The sequence below is a fragment of the Thamnophis sirtalis genome, unplaced genomic scaffold, assembly GCF_051295495.1.
Source record: "Thamnophis sirtalis isolate CommonGarterSnake01/CBP01778 unplaced genomic scaffold, rThaSir2_p1.2 scaffold_9, whole genome shotgun sequence".
Classification (NCBI taxonomy): domain Eukaryota; kingdom Metazoa; phylum Chordata; class Lepidosauria; order Squamata; family Natricidae; genus Thamnophis; species Thamnophis sirtalis.
The window spans coordinates 44,047,639-44,063,192 of NW_028261389.1; the positions used below are offsets into that span (position 1 = coordinate 44,047,639).

General features: G+C 43.2%; 1 protein-coding gene across 1 annotated transcript; it reads right to left on the reverse strand.

Moving 5' to 3' along the window:
- Window positions 1–2,222: 2,222 nt before the first annotated feature.
- LOC106543463 (GLIPR1-like protein 1) lies at window positions 2,223–14,990 on the reverse strand. Its single transcript, XM_087723429.1, has 6 exons — window positions 14,676–14,990; window positions 8,737–8,982; window positions 5,358–5,464; window positions 3,125–3,213; window positions 2,736–2,768; window positions 2,223–2,654 (listed from the first exon to the last, which is right to left on the reverse strand). The coding sequence occupies exons 1-6, from the start codon at window positions 14,865–14,867 to the stop codon at window positions 2,500–2,502; spliced, it is 822 nt and encodes a 273-aa protein (XP_087579555.1). The 5' UTR covers window positions 14,868–14,990; the 3' UTR covers window positions 2,223–2,499.
- Between the last annotated feature and the right edge of the window lie 564 nt (window positions 14,991–15,554).

Sequence of the window (15,554 nt, forward strand, 5' to 3'; positions counted from 1 at the left end):
ACTTGGACGGTACCAGCCGAGGCGCCGGGGGAAGGTCCTGATTGGATTTTATGGAGCGAGTTTCAACTTGTCGCTCCTGAGGAAGTGGACAAGGCCATGGGAGCGGTGAGTGCCTCCACCTGTTTACTGGACCCGTGTCCCTCTTGGCTGGTCTCGACCAGCAGGGAGGTGACACGTGGCTGGCTCCAGAGGATTGTTAACACCTCTCTTCTGGAGGGATCCTTCCCGCATCCTCTAAAGGATGCGGTGGTGAGACCCCTCCTTAAGAAACCATCCCTGGATCCAGCCATTTTAAACAACTATTGCCCAGTCTCCAACCTCCCGTTTGTAGGGAAGGTTGTTGAGAAGGTGGTGGCCTTTCAACTCCGGTGGACCTTGGATGAAACAGATTATCTGGGTCTCTTTCAGTCGGGTTTCAGGCCTGGTTACAGCACAGAAACTGCTTTGGTCGCGCTGATCGATGATCTCTGGCGGGCCAGGGATAGAGGACATTCCTCTATCCTAGTGCTTCTTGACCTCTCAGCGGCCTTCGATACCATCGACCATGGTATCCTTCTGCAACGGTTACGAGAGTGGGAGTGGGAGGCACCATTTTAAGGTGGTTCTCCTCCTACTCTCGGACAGGTCGCAGTCGGTGTTGGTTGGAGGACAGAGGTCGACCCCTAGGCCCCTCAAATATGGGGTGCCACAGGGTTTGGTCTGTCCCCCCTCCTATTTAACATCTACATGAAGCCGCTGGATGAGATCATACGCCGGCACAGGATCAAATACCTTCAATACGCGGACGATACTCAATTGTATCTGTCCGCCCCGTGCCAACTCAGCGAAGCAGTAGAAGTGATGTGCCAGTGCCTGGAGGCTGTCAGGATCTGGATGGGAGCGAACAAGCTTGCACTCAATCCAGACAAGACCGAGTGGCTATTGATGTTGCCTCCCAAGGTTAGTCCAGACATTCCACCTCTTAGCCTGGGGGGGTGAAATTATACACCCCTCAGAGAGGGCCCGCAATTTGGGTGTCCTCCTGGATCCACAGCTGACGTTAGAGCACCATCTGTTGACTGTGACCAGGGGGGCCTTAGCCCAGGTTCGCCTGGTGCACCAGTTGCGGCCCTACCTGGACCGGGAGGCACTTCGAATAGTCACTCATGCCCTTGTCACCTTAAGACTGGATTACTGTAACGCCCTCTACATGGGGCTGCCCCTGAAGAGTGTTCGAAGACTACAGCTGGTCCAGAACGCAGCCGCGCGAACGATATGGGGAGTATCTAGATACACCCATGTTACATCTATCCTCCGCGAGCTGCACTGGCTCCCCATTGGTCTCCAGACGCGCTTCAAGGTGCTAGTCGTTACTTTTACTACATGGTTTAGGACCTGGCTACCTGAGAGACCGCCTCCTGCCACTTACCTCCCAACAACCAACAAGATCACACAGGTTGGGCCTCCTCCGGGTGCCGTCAACCGGACAATGCCGGCTGGCGGCTCCCCACAGGAGGGCCTTCTCTCTTGCTGCGCCGGCCCTGTGGAACGATCTACCCGCAGAGATCTGAACACTTACCACTCTCCTGGCCTTCTGTAAAGCCATCAAGACTTGGCTGTTCCGGCAGGCCTGGGGCTGTTGATTGATATCCAGCCCCGCTTAGATGGAATGGATGATGTGGAATTTTAATATTGTATTTTTTATTTTTAAATTTTAAAGGTTTCTTTGTCTTGTTGTGAGCCGCCCAGAGTCCCAATGGGAGTGGGCGGCATACAAATTTTATTAAACTTGGAAACTTGCAATCATGCATAGACCTCCTACTGCCACATACCTCCCAACGGCCGATAAGATCCCACAGGGTGGGCCTCCTTAGGACGCCGTCAGCCGGACAGTGTTGGCTGGCGGGGCCTTGGAGGAGAGCCTTCTCTGTGGCTGCTCCGACCCTGTGGAATCAGCTACCCCCAGAGGTCCGGACCTCACCCACCCTTATGGCCTTTAGAAAAGCTGTTAAAACCTGGCTGTTCCAGCAGGCCTGGGGCTGTTGACCTTATTATGTAGGGTCCAGCCCCGATCAGAACGTATGCGTGTTGGGGAATTTTAAAATTATTTTTTATTTTGTTTTTCTTTTCTTGTTCTTTGTAAGCCGCCCGGAGTCCTCCGGGATTGGGTGGCCTATAAATCTAATAAATTGAATTAAATTGAATACTTGAGTTAAGGGAGTTTAACATATACAGAAAGTATGTGCAGTTTATCACATTAACATTTATTAATCACAACTCCCTAATTTTAATATACAAGTTTACAAAACATGGAACATATTAAATATATTTTGTTTTATATGTGTATCAACAGAATAAAAAAGCATTAAGAAGTGGACAAAATTCCATAAAAACAATGAATTGAACCAAATCTACTTTTAAAAAAGAAAACAGGAAAATAATGTAACAATTCATATAAATATAATCTTATAATTAATCAAAGTAGTCAAAGAAAGTTTTATGCATACAAAATACTGAAGATTATTTAGAAAAACTTAAACCCGGATAATAGATTTGTAAGCAATAAACAGCAGCAAATGCCAGGAACATTAACAATGGTCTTAAAACAGCAACAGCAATGCAAGATGGATCACATATAATCCGCCTTTCAAATGGTGGATACCATCGTGAATAACCTAGGATAAAAAAAGAGAGGGAGTGTAATGATCCTCTTTTCAAAGTAAATTTAAAATATAAAAGTCAATTGTAATACATACGTAAATTGTTTTCTTTCTCACGTTCAGGATTTCCTGTTTTTTTAAAAACAAACAAGGTTCAGACAAGCCAGTTAAAGCTTTTAGAATATTTTCTTTTCATACATTTTCATTTCTTATATAAATGAATACATTAATTAATAGTAGCAGTGATGCCACATTAATCGGTCTTTAAAATACAAGAAGAGCTATCAATTTTTTTATAATGCAATGTTTACTCCTATTTCTATGAGATACTCATTTGAGCAATGGAAAGAAGCCCCACATAAAAGTTAACACTGCTCTACTAAAATAAAATCTGAAAAGACTGAATATCAAAATGATTTTAATAAACTATAATAGGATCCTTTTTTCTCCTCCTCAAACTACTATTTTATTCAGATTGTACTCACTACAGAGATTGTCTTTACAAGTGTCTCCTTTTGGACAGTTACTGCATGGCTTCCCCTCTTTATAAGGACGTACTCCAGCGTAATTGCCCCTAAAAACAGTGGATAAATATATTCTTAATCATACCAAAAATTATTAAGTAGACAAAGATACGCTGAAAATTTAGCTGAAAATGTTAGCGACCTTCCCTGAAGCTCCCAAGTCAAGATGCCAAAAAGTGCAAAATCTTGAAGAAGTTTTGAGTCACAGTACATCTTACAGAATTTCAATTATTTTTTGTGGTACTGCTAAATTTTCATTATTCTTGAAAATAATCTGATTTTTTTTTAAAAAAATAACAATTAAGTGACTCCATGTTTAATGTTCTTCGGTATAATAGATGCACTTGTGCTCAGATGTCCCAAAAGTGTTTTTTTAGGAGGGAACTGGACTTTGTTTTTCTTTGAAGACGTTTCACTTCTCATTCAAGAAGCTTCCTCAGCTCTGATTGAGGATTTATATGCCTTGCAGATAGCTGATCATTGGAGGTTTATCTGTGTTCTCGGGGTCACCTAAGTAGTGCAAATAGGTGGGTGGGGGCTTCTTGGAACGGCTGAAAAGACTGTTATCCTGGTTCAGCAGTCCATCTGCATTTAAAAGACAAAAGCCACTCTTTGAAGACAACAAAAATATTTTTGACAGAGTACTGGTTTGAAAGAGGGATCAAAGAGGCCATCTATGTCAAAATTGAACAGCAAAGGAGAAGGGATACGACCTCATCTATATCCAATCTACAACAGTCTTTTCAGTCAGAGCGGAAGAAGCTTCTGGGATCAGAAGTGAAATATCTTCAAAGAAAAACAAGAAAGTCCAGTTGCCTCTTGAAAAAGCACCTTTGGGATAGTCATGACCTGGATGACTGAGAAGGTACACAGACATTGGGCCTTGATGTTATAGGGCCAACACATAGTCTAAACAACTGACTGGCAGATTTTCGGCCAGTCATTCCCCTCTCAGCCCAGCCTACCTCACAGGACTGTGGTGGGGAAAATAGAAGAAAGGATGGTGGTGATTTTAAACCCGGAACATCAGATGCCTTTTAACTTTCCATTAATCCTGTAGTTGCTACGTCCCCTTTCTTCCCTCCCTCGCCTCCTTTGCGGGGGGGGGGGGACAACTTTTTCATCCCTCTGGCTCCAGAGTTGCAGGTTGTTAACCCGTTCTAGAGGTTGCTGGCTCAGTGCAATGTATGAATTAGAGAATGGTACCTGTAACACTACTGCTGCACGAGCTGCGTTAGTCTGCTTCCGGGTGCAATTCAAAGTGTTGGTGATCACCTTTAAAACCCTTATGGAATGTGTCCAGGTTATTTGAGGGGCTGTCTCACCTCACTTCGATTGGCCCGTACCCCTCCTGCAGGCAGAGGAGGCATGCTGCAGGTCCCATCATTATTATTAATCCAGCTGGGTGAGTGCAGGAGGGCCTTCTCTGCTGTTCCTCATGCCATCTGGAATCTCTCCCCTCCTCCCGATATGAGGTTGGCCCCAAACCTCCTATCTTTTTGTAAGGGCCTAAAGACATGGCTTTGCCAGTCAGCTTGGACCCTTGAGTAAGAGATTATAAAATAGGAACTTTTGTTTTTAACAGTAGGAAAAGATTTACAGAATAAAGTTGCAAAATAATTCAAGTAAATTTTGGAATAAAAAAGTACTAATGACATTTATCTTGCCACCTTTTTTCCAGAACATAAATATATTTATCAGATGCATGAAGCTGGACCAGAATTTCTCAATGATTAAATGTGTTATCACATAACTGGACCAAGGGTAGGTTCTGGCAAGCAGTACTACTGGTTTGCTTGTGCGCGTGCTTGATATGCGCAGTGCAAGTAAAATGGTTGTGCGCATGCACAGAACTGAAAAACAAGATGGCGCCACCTGAGGAACTGGTTTGGGGGTGTGACAGGCCTGGGAAGATGGAAGGAAGCAGGAAGTAGCTCCAACTGTTTTTGCCCTCCCCCCGTTTCCCCCGCTTTCATGGATGGTCTAGGAACTAAATATATTTCTAGTTATGTTCTTCTACAGTTTGAAATTTTTCTATTATAACTCACCAGCTGATTTTTTAAATAGTTAATAAAAATATGTCAAACATTTAAAGTTGGTACAGAAAGCAAACTAACTGAAAATAAATTGTTCAAGATTATATATGTAAATATATGAATACAATTTCAGATTTCTTTAATATGTATTAACTTACGCTGGAGCGTAATTGCAAACTAAAATGTTATTATTTTGTTCCTTTCCACCCATATAACGGCAGTAAACAACAGCACAGCCAACTTTGTGTGAAGCAGCCCAAACTACCTGAAAAAGAAAGAACATCTATTTTGAATAATGTAAGTTTCTCTTCAATTTCTTTCTATTTTCATCTGCATTTGACTGAGGAATATTTATTTATTTTTCACATTCGTAAACCACCTATATCCATCAAAGAGGGAGTTAATTACATTAAGATTTGCCTAAAAATAGATAGTCCTCAACTTATAACCACAATTGAGCCCAAAATGTATGTTGCTAAGTGAGGCATTTGTTAGGTGAGTTTTGCCCATTTTACGACCTTTCTTGCCACAGTTGTCAAGTGAATCATTGTAGCTGTTAGAGACATGGTTGTGAAGTGAATCTGGCTTCCCCATTGACTTTGTCAGAAGGTCACAAAAGTGGATCATATGACCCTAGCATTCTATAACTATCATAAATATGAGTCAGTTGTCAAGTAGCTGAATTTTATCATGTGACTATGAGGATGGTGCAATGGTCATAAGTTGAAAAACAGTCATAAGTCACTCTTTTCAGTGCTGTCACTAAATGAACTGTTTTAAGTCGAGGATTACCTGTACTTTGAAACAAAACAATCCTTCTTTAAAGTGTTAACATCAAAATATTGCAATCTGGTTGTATTTCACTTGAATTGGCCAAGGTGTACACCCCTCCCCACTCCTTATCTGTGAGTTTTTGCAGGCTCTTCAGATAATCAGATGTGAGGATCTCTGGAGTTGAGCTTTAGAGAGCAGCTGGGAAGGTTGCTGCTATCTACCATTCTTGCTCCACAGTATCCTTGCCTGGCCAGTTAAGTTCCATTCCTGGGCCTGGTGATAAGAGTATATGGGATTTTAATCTGCCACCTAATCATGTAGAGTTCGGAATAGTGTCATGGACTTGTTTCTGATGGCCCAACACATACCAGAGGTTGCATTTTAGATCTTTTTTTATTATGTCTTGGGAAACTTGTAACTGATGTGATAGCAAAGGACATTAATATCAATCCATTGCCATAGACATATTACTTTGTTTACTTTCTTGTCTTGTTGGTGCCACTTTTACTACAGGGGGATAGGACCAATTCAATCAGGCTGTTCCAAGCAACTGATGAACATTATGGGGTTCCAAAGGTTTGAGGGTTTTCCAAGGATGTAGGAAGCTTCCAGCTGAGGTCTTGGCTACTGCATACAATGAGCGGCTGTCCTTGGACTGCACTGTCCCTATTTGGCTCCTCCCTGTGTGTTGATCCTAGAGAACATTTTAGTTTATTGAGGGGATTCAGGAGATGAAGGATCAGAAGAGACTGATCAAATATGAGGAAGAGCCATGTTAGGGATTACTTTGTGGATAAAGAACATAGAAACCTCACTATTTATCTGAAAGGGGCTTAGTCTTGGGTGACTTGGGATGGATTTGAACTGTTGACTCCTGAAGAATTGGACAGGATTCTTTGTGCTGTTAGCTTAGCCACTAATATACTGCATTTGGGGCCCTTCCACATTGTCAAAGCAGCCAAGGATATGATCTGTAATTGGGTCCATGCTATGATGCCTGACTGTTTGTGGGAGAGATGGCACACAGTGATATGCCTGCCAGAATCAAAGCCAATTTATTTCCAACTTTCCCTTTTGGTCAGACTGTAGCTGCAGTCTAGGAACTCCAGAACTCTAGAGAAAGTGGATTATTTTGATCCATTTGAGTTGGGTTTCAGGCCAGGATTTGATACTGAGACCGCCTTGATTGTCCTTGTAGACTACTGGCAAATCTGCAATGGGAGTGATGCATCCATTCTTCTGCTCCTTGATTTCTCAGAAGCTTTTGATACCATCATCCATGGTATCCTGGACTGGCTCCAGGAATTGCAAAGGGAGTGGCAGTTTATTTTACAGTTGTTCTCTTGTTTCCTTCAGGGACAATTCTAGTTTATGTTGTTTGGGGAGAAAAGTCATTCTCGAGGCCCCTACTCTGTAAAATACCACAATGTTCAACTTTCTCTCTCTTTCTATTATTTCTATTCAACATCAACATGAACCCACTGTGTGATGTCCTACATCACTTGGGGTTTAGTATCATCAGTATCATGATGGTAATTAAAAGCAATGACAAAGATCTGTTAGCCAAAGCCATGAGGAGAAAGACATGGCTTAAATCCAAAATAATGTAATGTATGCACAAATGGCTAAAATAGACATAGCACAACCAGACTTCCAAAATTCTATTATTATAGCCAATCTCAATAAAAGGAGTTGTAGCTTCCTGTGGAGTGGATTCTCAGTCTGGTTTACTTGACAATAAGCAATTATAGTTGCTGACTGAGACTTTTTGATATACTGTCCCAGGACATAAAGGCATGTAGAATGTGGAAGAACTATCTCTGACTCAATCCTACCAAGAGGAAGTGGCTGTGGGTTCTAGGACCACCTGGTTCTGAGTTATTTCATCTCTGACCTTGGATGGGGTTGCACTTCTCCATTCAAATCTAGGGAACTTTAGTTCAGTTTCAGTTTCAGTTGCGTTTATTTATAGGCCGCCCTTTTCCCTGGGGGGACTCAGGGCGGCTAACAACTTATGGGAGGGGAAGACATACAATAACATAAAAATACAATATGTAGTTAAGATCAAACAACATTCATTCAACATTTGGGCGGGGGCAAACTATGATCTTTACCCCCAGGCCTGGCGGGATAGCCAGATCTTGAGGGCTGTGCGGAAGGTCTGAAGGGTGGTGAGGGTACGAATCTCCACGGGGAGATCGTTCCAGAGGGTCGGAGCTGCTTCTTTAGAAAAGTCTTTGTTCAGCTTCATCTGGTGCAACAGTTGTAGCCTTTCCTCAATTGGAAAGCCCTTCAGTAGCCACTCATGTCTTGACTATTTCAACACTTTATATGGGACTGCCTCAAAAGCAACTTGGAACCTTCAACAGGTCCATAAGTACAACAGTGTGAGCAGTTATTCACATGCCACATGACTATGTGACACCCCTGCTCCATAACTTGCACGGGTTTTCCATTTTGCTCATTTTTTTTTCTTTGTTAAAGTCTAGTACTATTGTTTCTCTCTTAATATTGTTTTTATATTGGAGGTATTATATCTAGCAGAGACATCTGGAGTTGGGTATCATAAAACCAAGCAAATAAGTGAACAGATATTTAGAGATGAAATTGTTTTCTTTTTGAATTTTTCAGTTGCCTTTTACCATTCTATATGTTTGTAAATAAGCAATCTTATACAATAACTTCACCTACTAAGCAACTGTAATCAGTATTCATAATTTACTGTCACAATGGAGTATATAAAGACAAAAATACATATCTTACCTGCGTATAATGTCCACATACACGGCTGCAATGATGGGTAGAAAAGGTATAGTAATTTACTTCACTATGAAATGCTCGAATTAGACCCTCGACATTAATTGGATTTCTGCTTGCACTTCCCAACCACATATTTTCTCCGGTTGGCTTAAACATACGATCAGGATGGTACCTTTGATTAGGATTATGTTTCCAAACACATTTATTTGCCCATGCTCTAGCAATTCTAGCTAAAGCTAAATCAAATGTCTGCAAAAGATAAAATTATCAGTTAAGCTTTTGATCATATTTATCTCCCTTAGTAAAAACACAAATATCAAACTGAGTCCCATCCAAATATTGATAGGAATTTCCATGCATTAGTTCATCTAAAGAAAATTATTTTATTACATTCTGGAATTTTGCAGAAGATATAACATCGAAAACACTTTCAGAGATGATTCTTACTTATTTGTAATGTCTATATAAAAAGTTGATTTTGTATTTTTAAAACTATAAATATTATAAAAATAATATTTGTGCATAATAATAATACATAATATTTGTGCAAGAGAAAATTATATATATGCTTTGAATCACATATGTAGATACTGATTACATCAGTGATGTGTGGTGAGGTTTATGGCTGGTGAGGCACTGACACAGTGGTGGGTTTCAAAATTTTTTAGACTTGTGGACTTCAACTCCCAGAATTCCACAGCCAGGCATGCTCAGTTTCGATTTAAAGCAACAGCATTTGTTTTTCTCTTTTGCGAAAAAGTTTCCTTCATTCTTTTTCTCTTCCTTCCTCCCTCTCCCTCCCTCACCCCTCTCTCAAACAGACACGCACACAGAGAAGTTGGATTGGACTATCTCTCCTACCCCCTTCCCTCTCACACTCACTCTCTCTCAAACAAACACAAACACAGAAGTTGGATTGGATATATTTTCCAATGGCTTGAAAGCAGCTCCTCTGCCATACCCCCCCCCAATTCCCCTGCTGCCTTCCGATCTGAGCCTTTGATTGCAGGCGGAGCCACGTTGCTTTTTAAACTTGTAATCAGTGAAGCTGGCCCTATATAGTTTTATCCAGCTGTGTGTGTGTGTGTGTGTGTGTGTGTGTGTGTGTGTGTGTTTGAAAAGGCAACGTGGCTCTGCCTGCAATCAAACTACACTTGGGGAGGGATCTACACTTGAGGATGAAGTTTGAATTCCTCCCCCTCCGTCCGACCCACACATACCTTGCCTGTCATCATGAAAAAAAAAATGTAAAAGGAAAAAGGCAAGAGCTGAGGTCAGGCTGAGCTAGTTGCTGTCAGAGTCACTGTGTGGATGACTCTGCTTAACTGTTTAAAAAAGCCTCTGAAAAAGCGCCCTCTACAGGAGGAGGCAGGAGAATGACGTGCCTCACCTACGTCAGGAATTTTTAGGCTTTTAACACTTGCTTAACTCTGCTTGAGTGATCATAAAACGCCTAAAGTCAGACTAGATGAGGCACATTGTTCTCCTGCCTTCTCCTGTAGAGAGAGCTTTTTAGAGGCTTTTTTAAACAGTTAAGCAGAGTCATCCACGGTGACTCTGGCAGCAACTAGCTCAGCCTGACCTCAGCTCTTGCCTTTTTCCTTTTACATTTTTTTTCTTTTCATGATAACAGTGGTGAGGCTGTGCCTCCCTTGCCTCCCCTGACTGCACGTCCCTGGATTACATATTGAAGCAGAATGGTTGTGCGACAAACTGTTGCAATGTGGATTGATTCTGTAAATGACAGCTATATCTTTTCCCAAGATATTCCTTTCATCTTTCTATTCTTAGCCTACCTGTCAGTAAACTAGAATTTAACACAAACTTTACTTAATATGTGTAGATCTTCTGCACCTTTGCTTCCACCAAGCTTCACTTTATACATCTAAAGATATTAATGTAAGTACATTAAAGCATGTAAGTGTACTTCAAAGCAATATGGTTTCAAAATAAATTATCAATTATTTTGGTGGATCATAATATGAATATGAACTAGCATAAGATTTTCAGGTAAAATATCTTTCTGCTTACCAGATGTGAAGAAAAAACATCATGAACTATCACCACCTAGTACCATCTATAAATCCAGAGTTATTGTATATGGCATATGTTAGCAAATCTCATTTTTAAAGGAATAGAGAAAAAAAGCTACCAAAACCAGGACAAGATCATCATAATTCCTCTTCTCTAAGACGTTATTACTATGTTAGAAATTACTTCTGCTTTTACTTAGATCACACCCTTTCATATTGCCATAGGTTGTATATTCCAGACCCATAGTGGGTTTTTTAAATGCATTTCAATGTTACCAGTAGATGTGTGGATTAGCAGAAAGAACAGTAGTAATTATACAGGATAGAGAACAGAGTATATCTGCCTTCCTCTATGGCAGTAGTGGCAAACTTCAGTGTGGGTTGCATACAACTACCAGCCTTAGTTCTGTACATTATGGTCAGTTTTGGGATCCATCTGTGAACTGACAGATTTCCTATCACATGTTCTTTCAACTTTAAAATGTCCCCACAATGGGTAGAAATAACATACCCTAAAATGAAGAGAAGGGAGCTATAAATAACTAGAATCAGCAAAGTAAATGTTGCTGCAGCATGAGATAGAATAATCTACTCCTCCCAGTGCAGAATTCAGGGACGTGCAGTCACTGGAGGCAGGGGAGGCGGGGCCTCACCAGTCTCAGGAGGAAAAGGAAATAATTTTTTAAAAATAATTAAAAAGACCAAGGTAGTTGCTGCAAGACTCCAAGTCACAGTGATTTTGAGTCTGCTTAGTGTTAACTGTAGGGGGAGGCTAGGGAACTATGGGCCTCCTTTGCATAAGGAATTTTTCGCCTTTTAAGAGTTAAGCAAGGATTAAAAAGTGAAAAATTTCTTTTGCAAATGAGGCATGTGATTCTCTCACCTCCTCCTGCAGAGAGCTTAGAGGCTTTTTAAAAACATTTAAGCAGAGTCATCCACATGGTGACTCTAGCAGCAACTATCCTAGCCTGCCTGGCCCTGGCTAGACCAAATCTTGCATTTTTGACACAGCTGGAAGGTATGTGGGTCAGAGGGAGGGGGCAGGGGGAAGGAATTCAAAATTATTGTAATTTGTAAGTAATGTTTTATTGTGAGTAATTTGTGTGTGTGTGTGTGTTTTTCTTCACTTCACTCAAACAAACTCAATTTGAGAGAGAGTTTGTTTGAGAAGAGAGGGAAGGGGCAAAGGCAGGGAGGGCAGCATTGTTTGAGAAGAGAGGGGCAGCCCTCTCCCCCCCACCGGGAGCCGCATCCTGCTCCCCTCTCCCTTTCCTACTCCTCCTCTCCTCTTTCTTCGCTGGCTGCCACCTCCTCCGTTCCTGCCGCTGTGTCCGACAGGCGTCTCGTGTTTATGTCCGCCATAAACGCGATGCCTGGCGGACACAGAGGGGGGACGGAGGAGGGGGGCGAGGCGGCGGAGCGCAGCAGTGGCGAGAAGCAGCACCCCCAATGCTATGTCCGACGGGCGTCTCACGTTTATGTCCGCCATAAACGCGAGATGCCTGGCGGACACAGAGGGGGGATGGAGGAGGTGAGGGGTGAGGCGGCAGAGCGCAGCAGTGGCGAGAAGCAGCACCCCCGCCGCTGTGTCCGCCAGGCGTCTCGTGTTTATGGTGGGCATAAACGTGAGATGCCTGGCAGTCACAGAGGCGGGGACGGAGGAGGTGGGGGGCGAGGCGGCAGAGCGCAGCAGTGGCGAAAAGCAGCACCCCCGCCACTGTGTCCGCCAGGCATCTCGTGTTTACATCCCCGCCACTGCTGCGCTCCCCTGCCTCAACCCCCCACCTCCTCCGTCCCTGTCTGCTGCAGGTGTTCCCTTCCCCCCAAGCCATTTCATGAACGGCCACTAACGAAGAATCGGACCCCCACCAGCCTGCTTTTCTTTTCGAGGCGCCCTTCTCTGCCTCCCACCCCCCCAAAAAAACCTCCCACTTCCAACCGGTTTCCCCCTTTTTACTTTTTTTTTAAAAAAAATAAAGGATGGCATTGCCAAGCGGAGAGCGACGTGCCAGGGGGAAATGCCAGCCCGACCGAGGCTTTAATGGGCTATGGAGGCGAAGGGGAATTAATTGGGTTGGCTCTTGGTTGGCACTGAGGGTGCCCCAAGCGGGTTTCATGGGAAGAGGGCGTGGGGGGGGGCTTTTCTGCAACTGGCTGCGCCCTGAATGGAGGCAGCTTTTTCCCGGCTTCTTTATGGCTTTGTCAGCAGCGGTATCGCTTCGTGCGGGCGCGATTCATATGCAAATGGAGACGCGGGGAAGCAGGGAAGTTGGCAGGAGTTGAAGAAAAGAGGAGGCGGGGGGCGAGGTGGGGGAGCGCGGCAACGGCAGGGACGTTCTTGCCGCTGCCAGGCTCTTGCCTCACCAACCGTAATCCTCACCGCACGTCACTGGCAGAATTTATAACCAAATTCCTTGCTTGCCTTCTGATTTATTAAATGACAATCACCAATCTTTTCAGGCCAATTTTTTCAGCAGGCTGAGACTTCTGATGGGAGTCCAGCAGCCAGACTCCAATGCTCATTTGAAAGTTAACATTCTGAGAGAATTGGGGAAGGTCTCAAACTTCCAGCAGCTTGCTTGCTTTGATGCTTAAATATGCTTTTAACAACTTAATATTTTAAAACTTATTTTTTTTTTACATGGTTTTGATTAACTTTTAACTTCTGGATGTGGCTCAGGAATCACTAGTAGCGTTCACAATGAGATGCTTATTGTTAACTAATGGAAACCTTGTGTGCATTGGTTTGCATTTTGTTTTCTTACATACATGCATTCATTTCCTTGTATTTATTTGTTGAATTTATATACTCTTTTACTGTAAAATTGCAGCTTATATGTAATTCAACACATACAATACCCCAAAATAGAGTAAAAATATACATAAATTAATTAAACCAAGCAATAAAAAATATTATTGTGAAAAAGATGCATCTATCCACTTGTTTGGGAAAAAGTAAACTCCTGATACCGGTAATAGGTACTAGGTCAGGGGTCAGCAACCCACGACTCTGGAGCCGCATGTGATTCTTTCATCCCTCTGCTGCAGCTCCCTGTCACTCAAAATATGTGTCACCCAAAATATGTCACTCAAAATATGTGTCGCAACCACCAATGTGTGACACCCGCCAAAATGCAATTTATTGAGCTTTTAGACCCCTGATAGGTTTTTTGGCTCTTGGTGTTTTCTTTTCTGTGGGAAACAGATTCAAATGGCTCTTTGAGGGTTTAAGGTTGCCAACCCCTGCACTGGGGTGAAAGTAGTCAGGAAAATCCCTACTGAAAACAACTCAGGAATCGTGGCCTGTTCGCCAAGGACTGCAAAATCAGGTGGAGATAAGCACCTTCAGATTTGCTGGTTCGAGCTTGGAAACTTGCTGAGTGACTTTGTCCCCGCCCCAACCTTTCAGCCCTGGTTATCCCATACTGTGGGAATGGGATCCACTTTGGAAGAATGATTCAATTGAAGCTCCTGGAAAAAAAACGGGGGCTGTTTCTTATTTTCCTGAGGTACCTGTTCTCCCCCTCGTTAAACTCTTCCAACTCGACAGTCCAACAAACTTTGCCCACTATTGCAGGCACAAATCCGAATGACTTTCGGCCCCAGAAAGCAGCACCCTCCGCGGGCAAACTATTATTTGGGCAGGTCTTCAAACTTGGCAACTTTAACACTTGTGGACTTCAACTCCCAGAATTCTCCAGCCAGTTTTGCTGAAGGAATTCTGGGAATTGAAGTCCACAAGTCTTAAGGTTGCCAAATTTGGGAGACCCCTATCTTTGGGTGTCCCCTAAGGGGCAGCACGCTAATAGGCAGAGCTGAGGCTTCTCTTTTCCTCACGGCTTCCCCCTCTAACGCCTTCGGGCCTCCTGCCCCCCGCTCCCATTCGGCGGCAACCTTCCAACCGCTCACCATGTAGAGCATGTTGGAGGCAGAGGGCTTGACTTCGCTGCGGAACTTGTTGTGGATGTCGAGGTATTGCTTGATAAAGGTGCGGTTGGTGATGTCGGGTAAAGGCGCGTATTTACTTCTCACTTCCCCGAGGAGGAGAGTCAGCAGGACCGACGGACCACAGCACCACCACCACCACCAGAGGCTCCTCATGGCCGCGGCAACGGGCGATCTGGCGGGAAACTGCGCGCGCGCTAATGGCCCTCCCTGAGGCCGCCGTCGCGGGACGAGGGTGGCCAGCTAAGTCTTGCTAAAACTGTGAGAAACGGTTGCTTTCAGTTTCCAGAGACAGCCTCTTCCGTTAGGATTGCTAGCCCTCATCTGAAACTTTTAAGACTTGTGGCCGGCTGGAGAATTCTGGGAGTTGAAGTCCACAAGTCTTAAAGTTGCCAAGTTTGAAGACCTGCCATAAGGCATACTTGGGATTCCACTTTGTTCTGTTTTTAAATCTAGGCAGGGTTTAGCTAGCAGTCTCCTGGAAAGAACCAAGTGGTGTTTTCTCTCTCTCAGAAGAATAAATATACTATGTTTTATTAATAGAAGTCTATTCCTTTTTCTAAATATCCTTTTCTATTTTGAAAAAAAAATCAGGATCTGTCAGAAGAATAAATATACTATGTTTTATTAATAGAAGTCTATTCCTTTTTCTAAATATCCTTTTCTATTTTGAAAAAAAAATCAGGATCTGTCAGATGAAGTTCCACTGAATGTCAACAAAGTATCTGCCTCCTATTCTTCTCATTTGCTCTGTGGGAGGCTGTTATTTTGAGTTAGGCCTGTAAAATGTGCTGTGTTTAAATAGATGTATGTATATGCATGTCATATTGAAACAAATTTAAG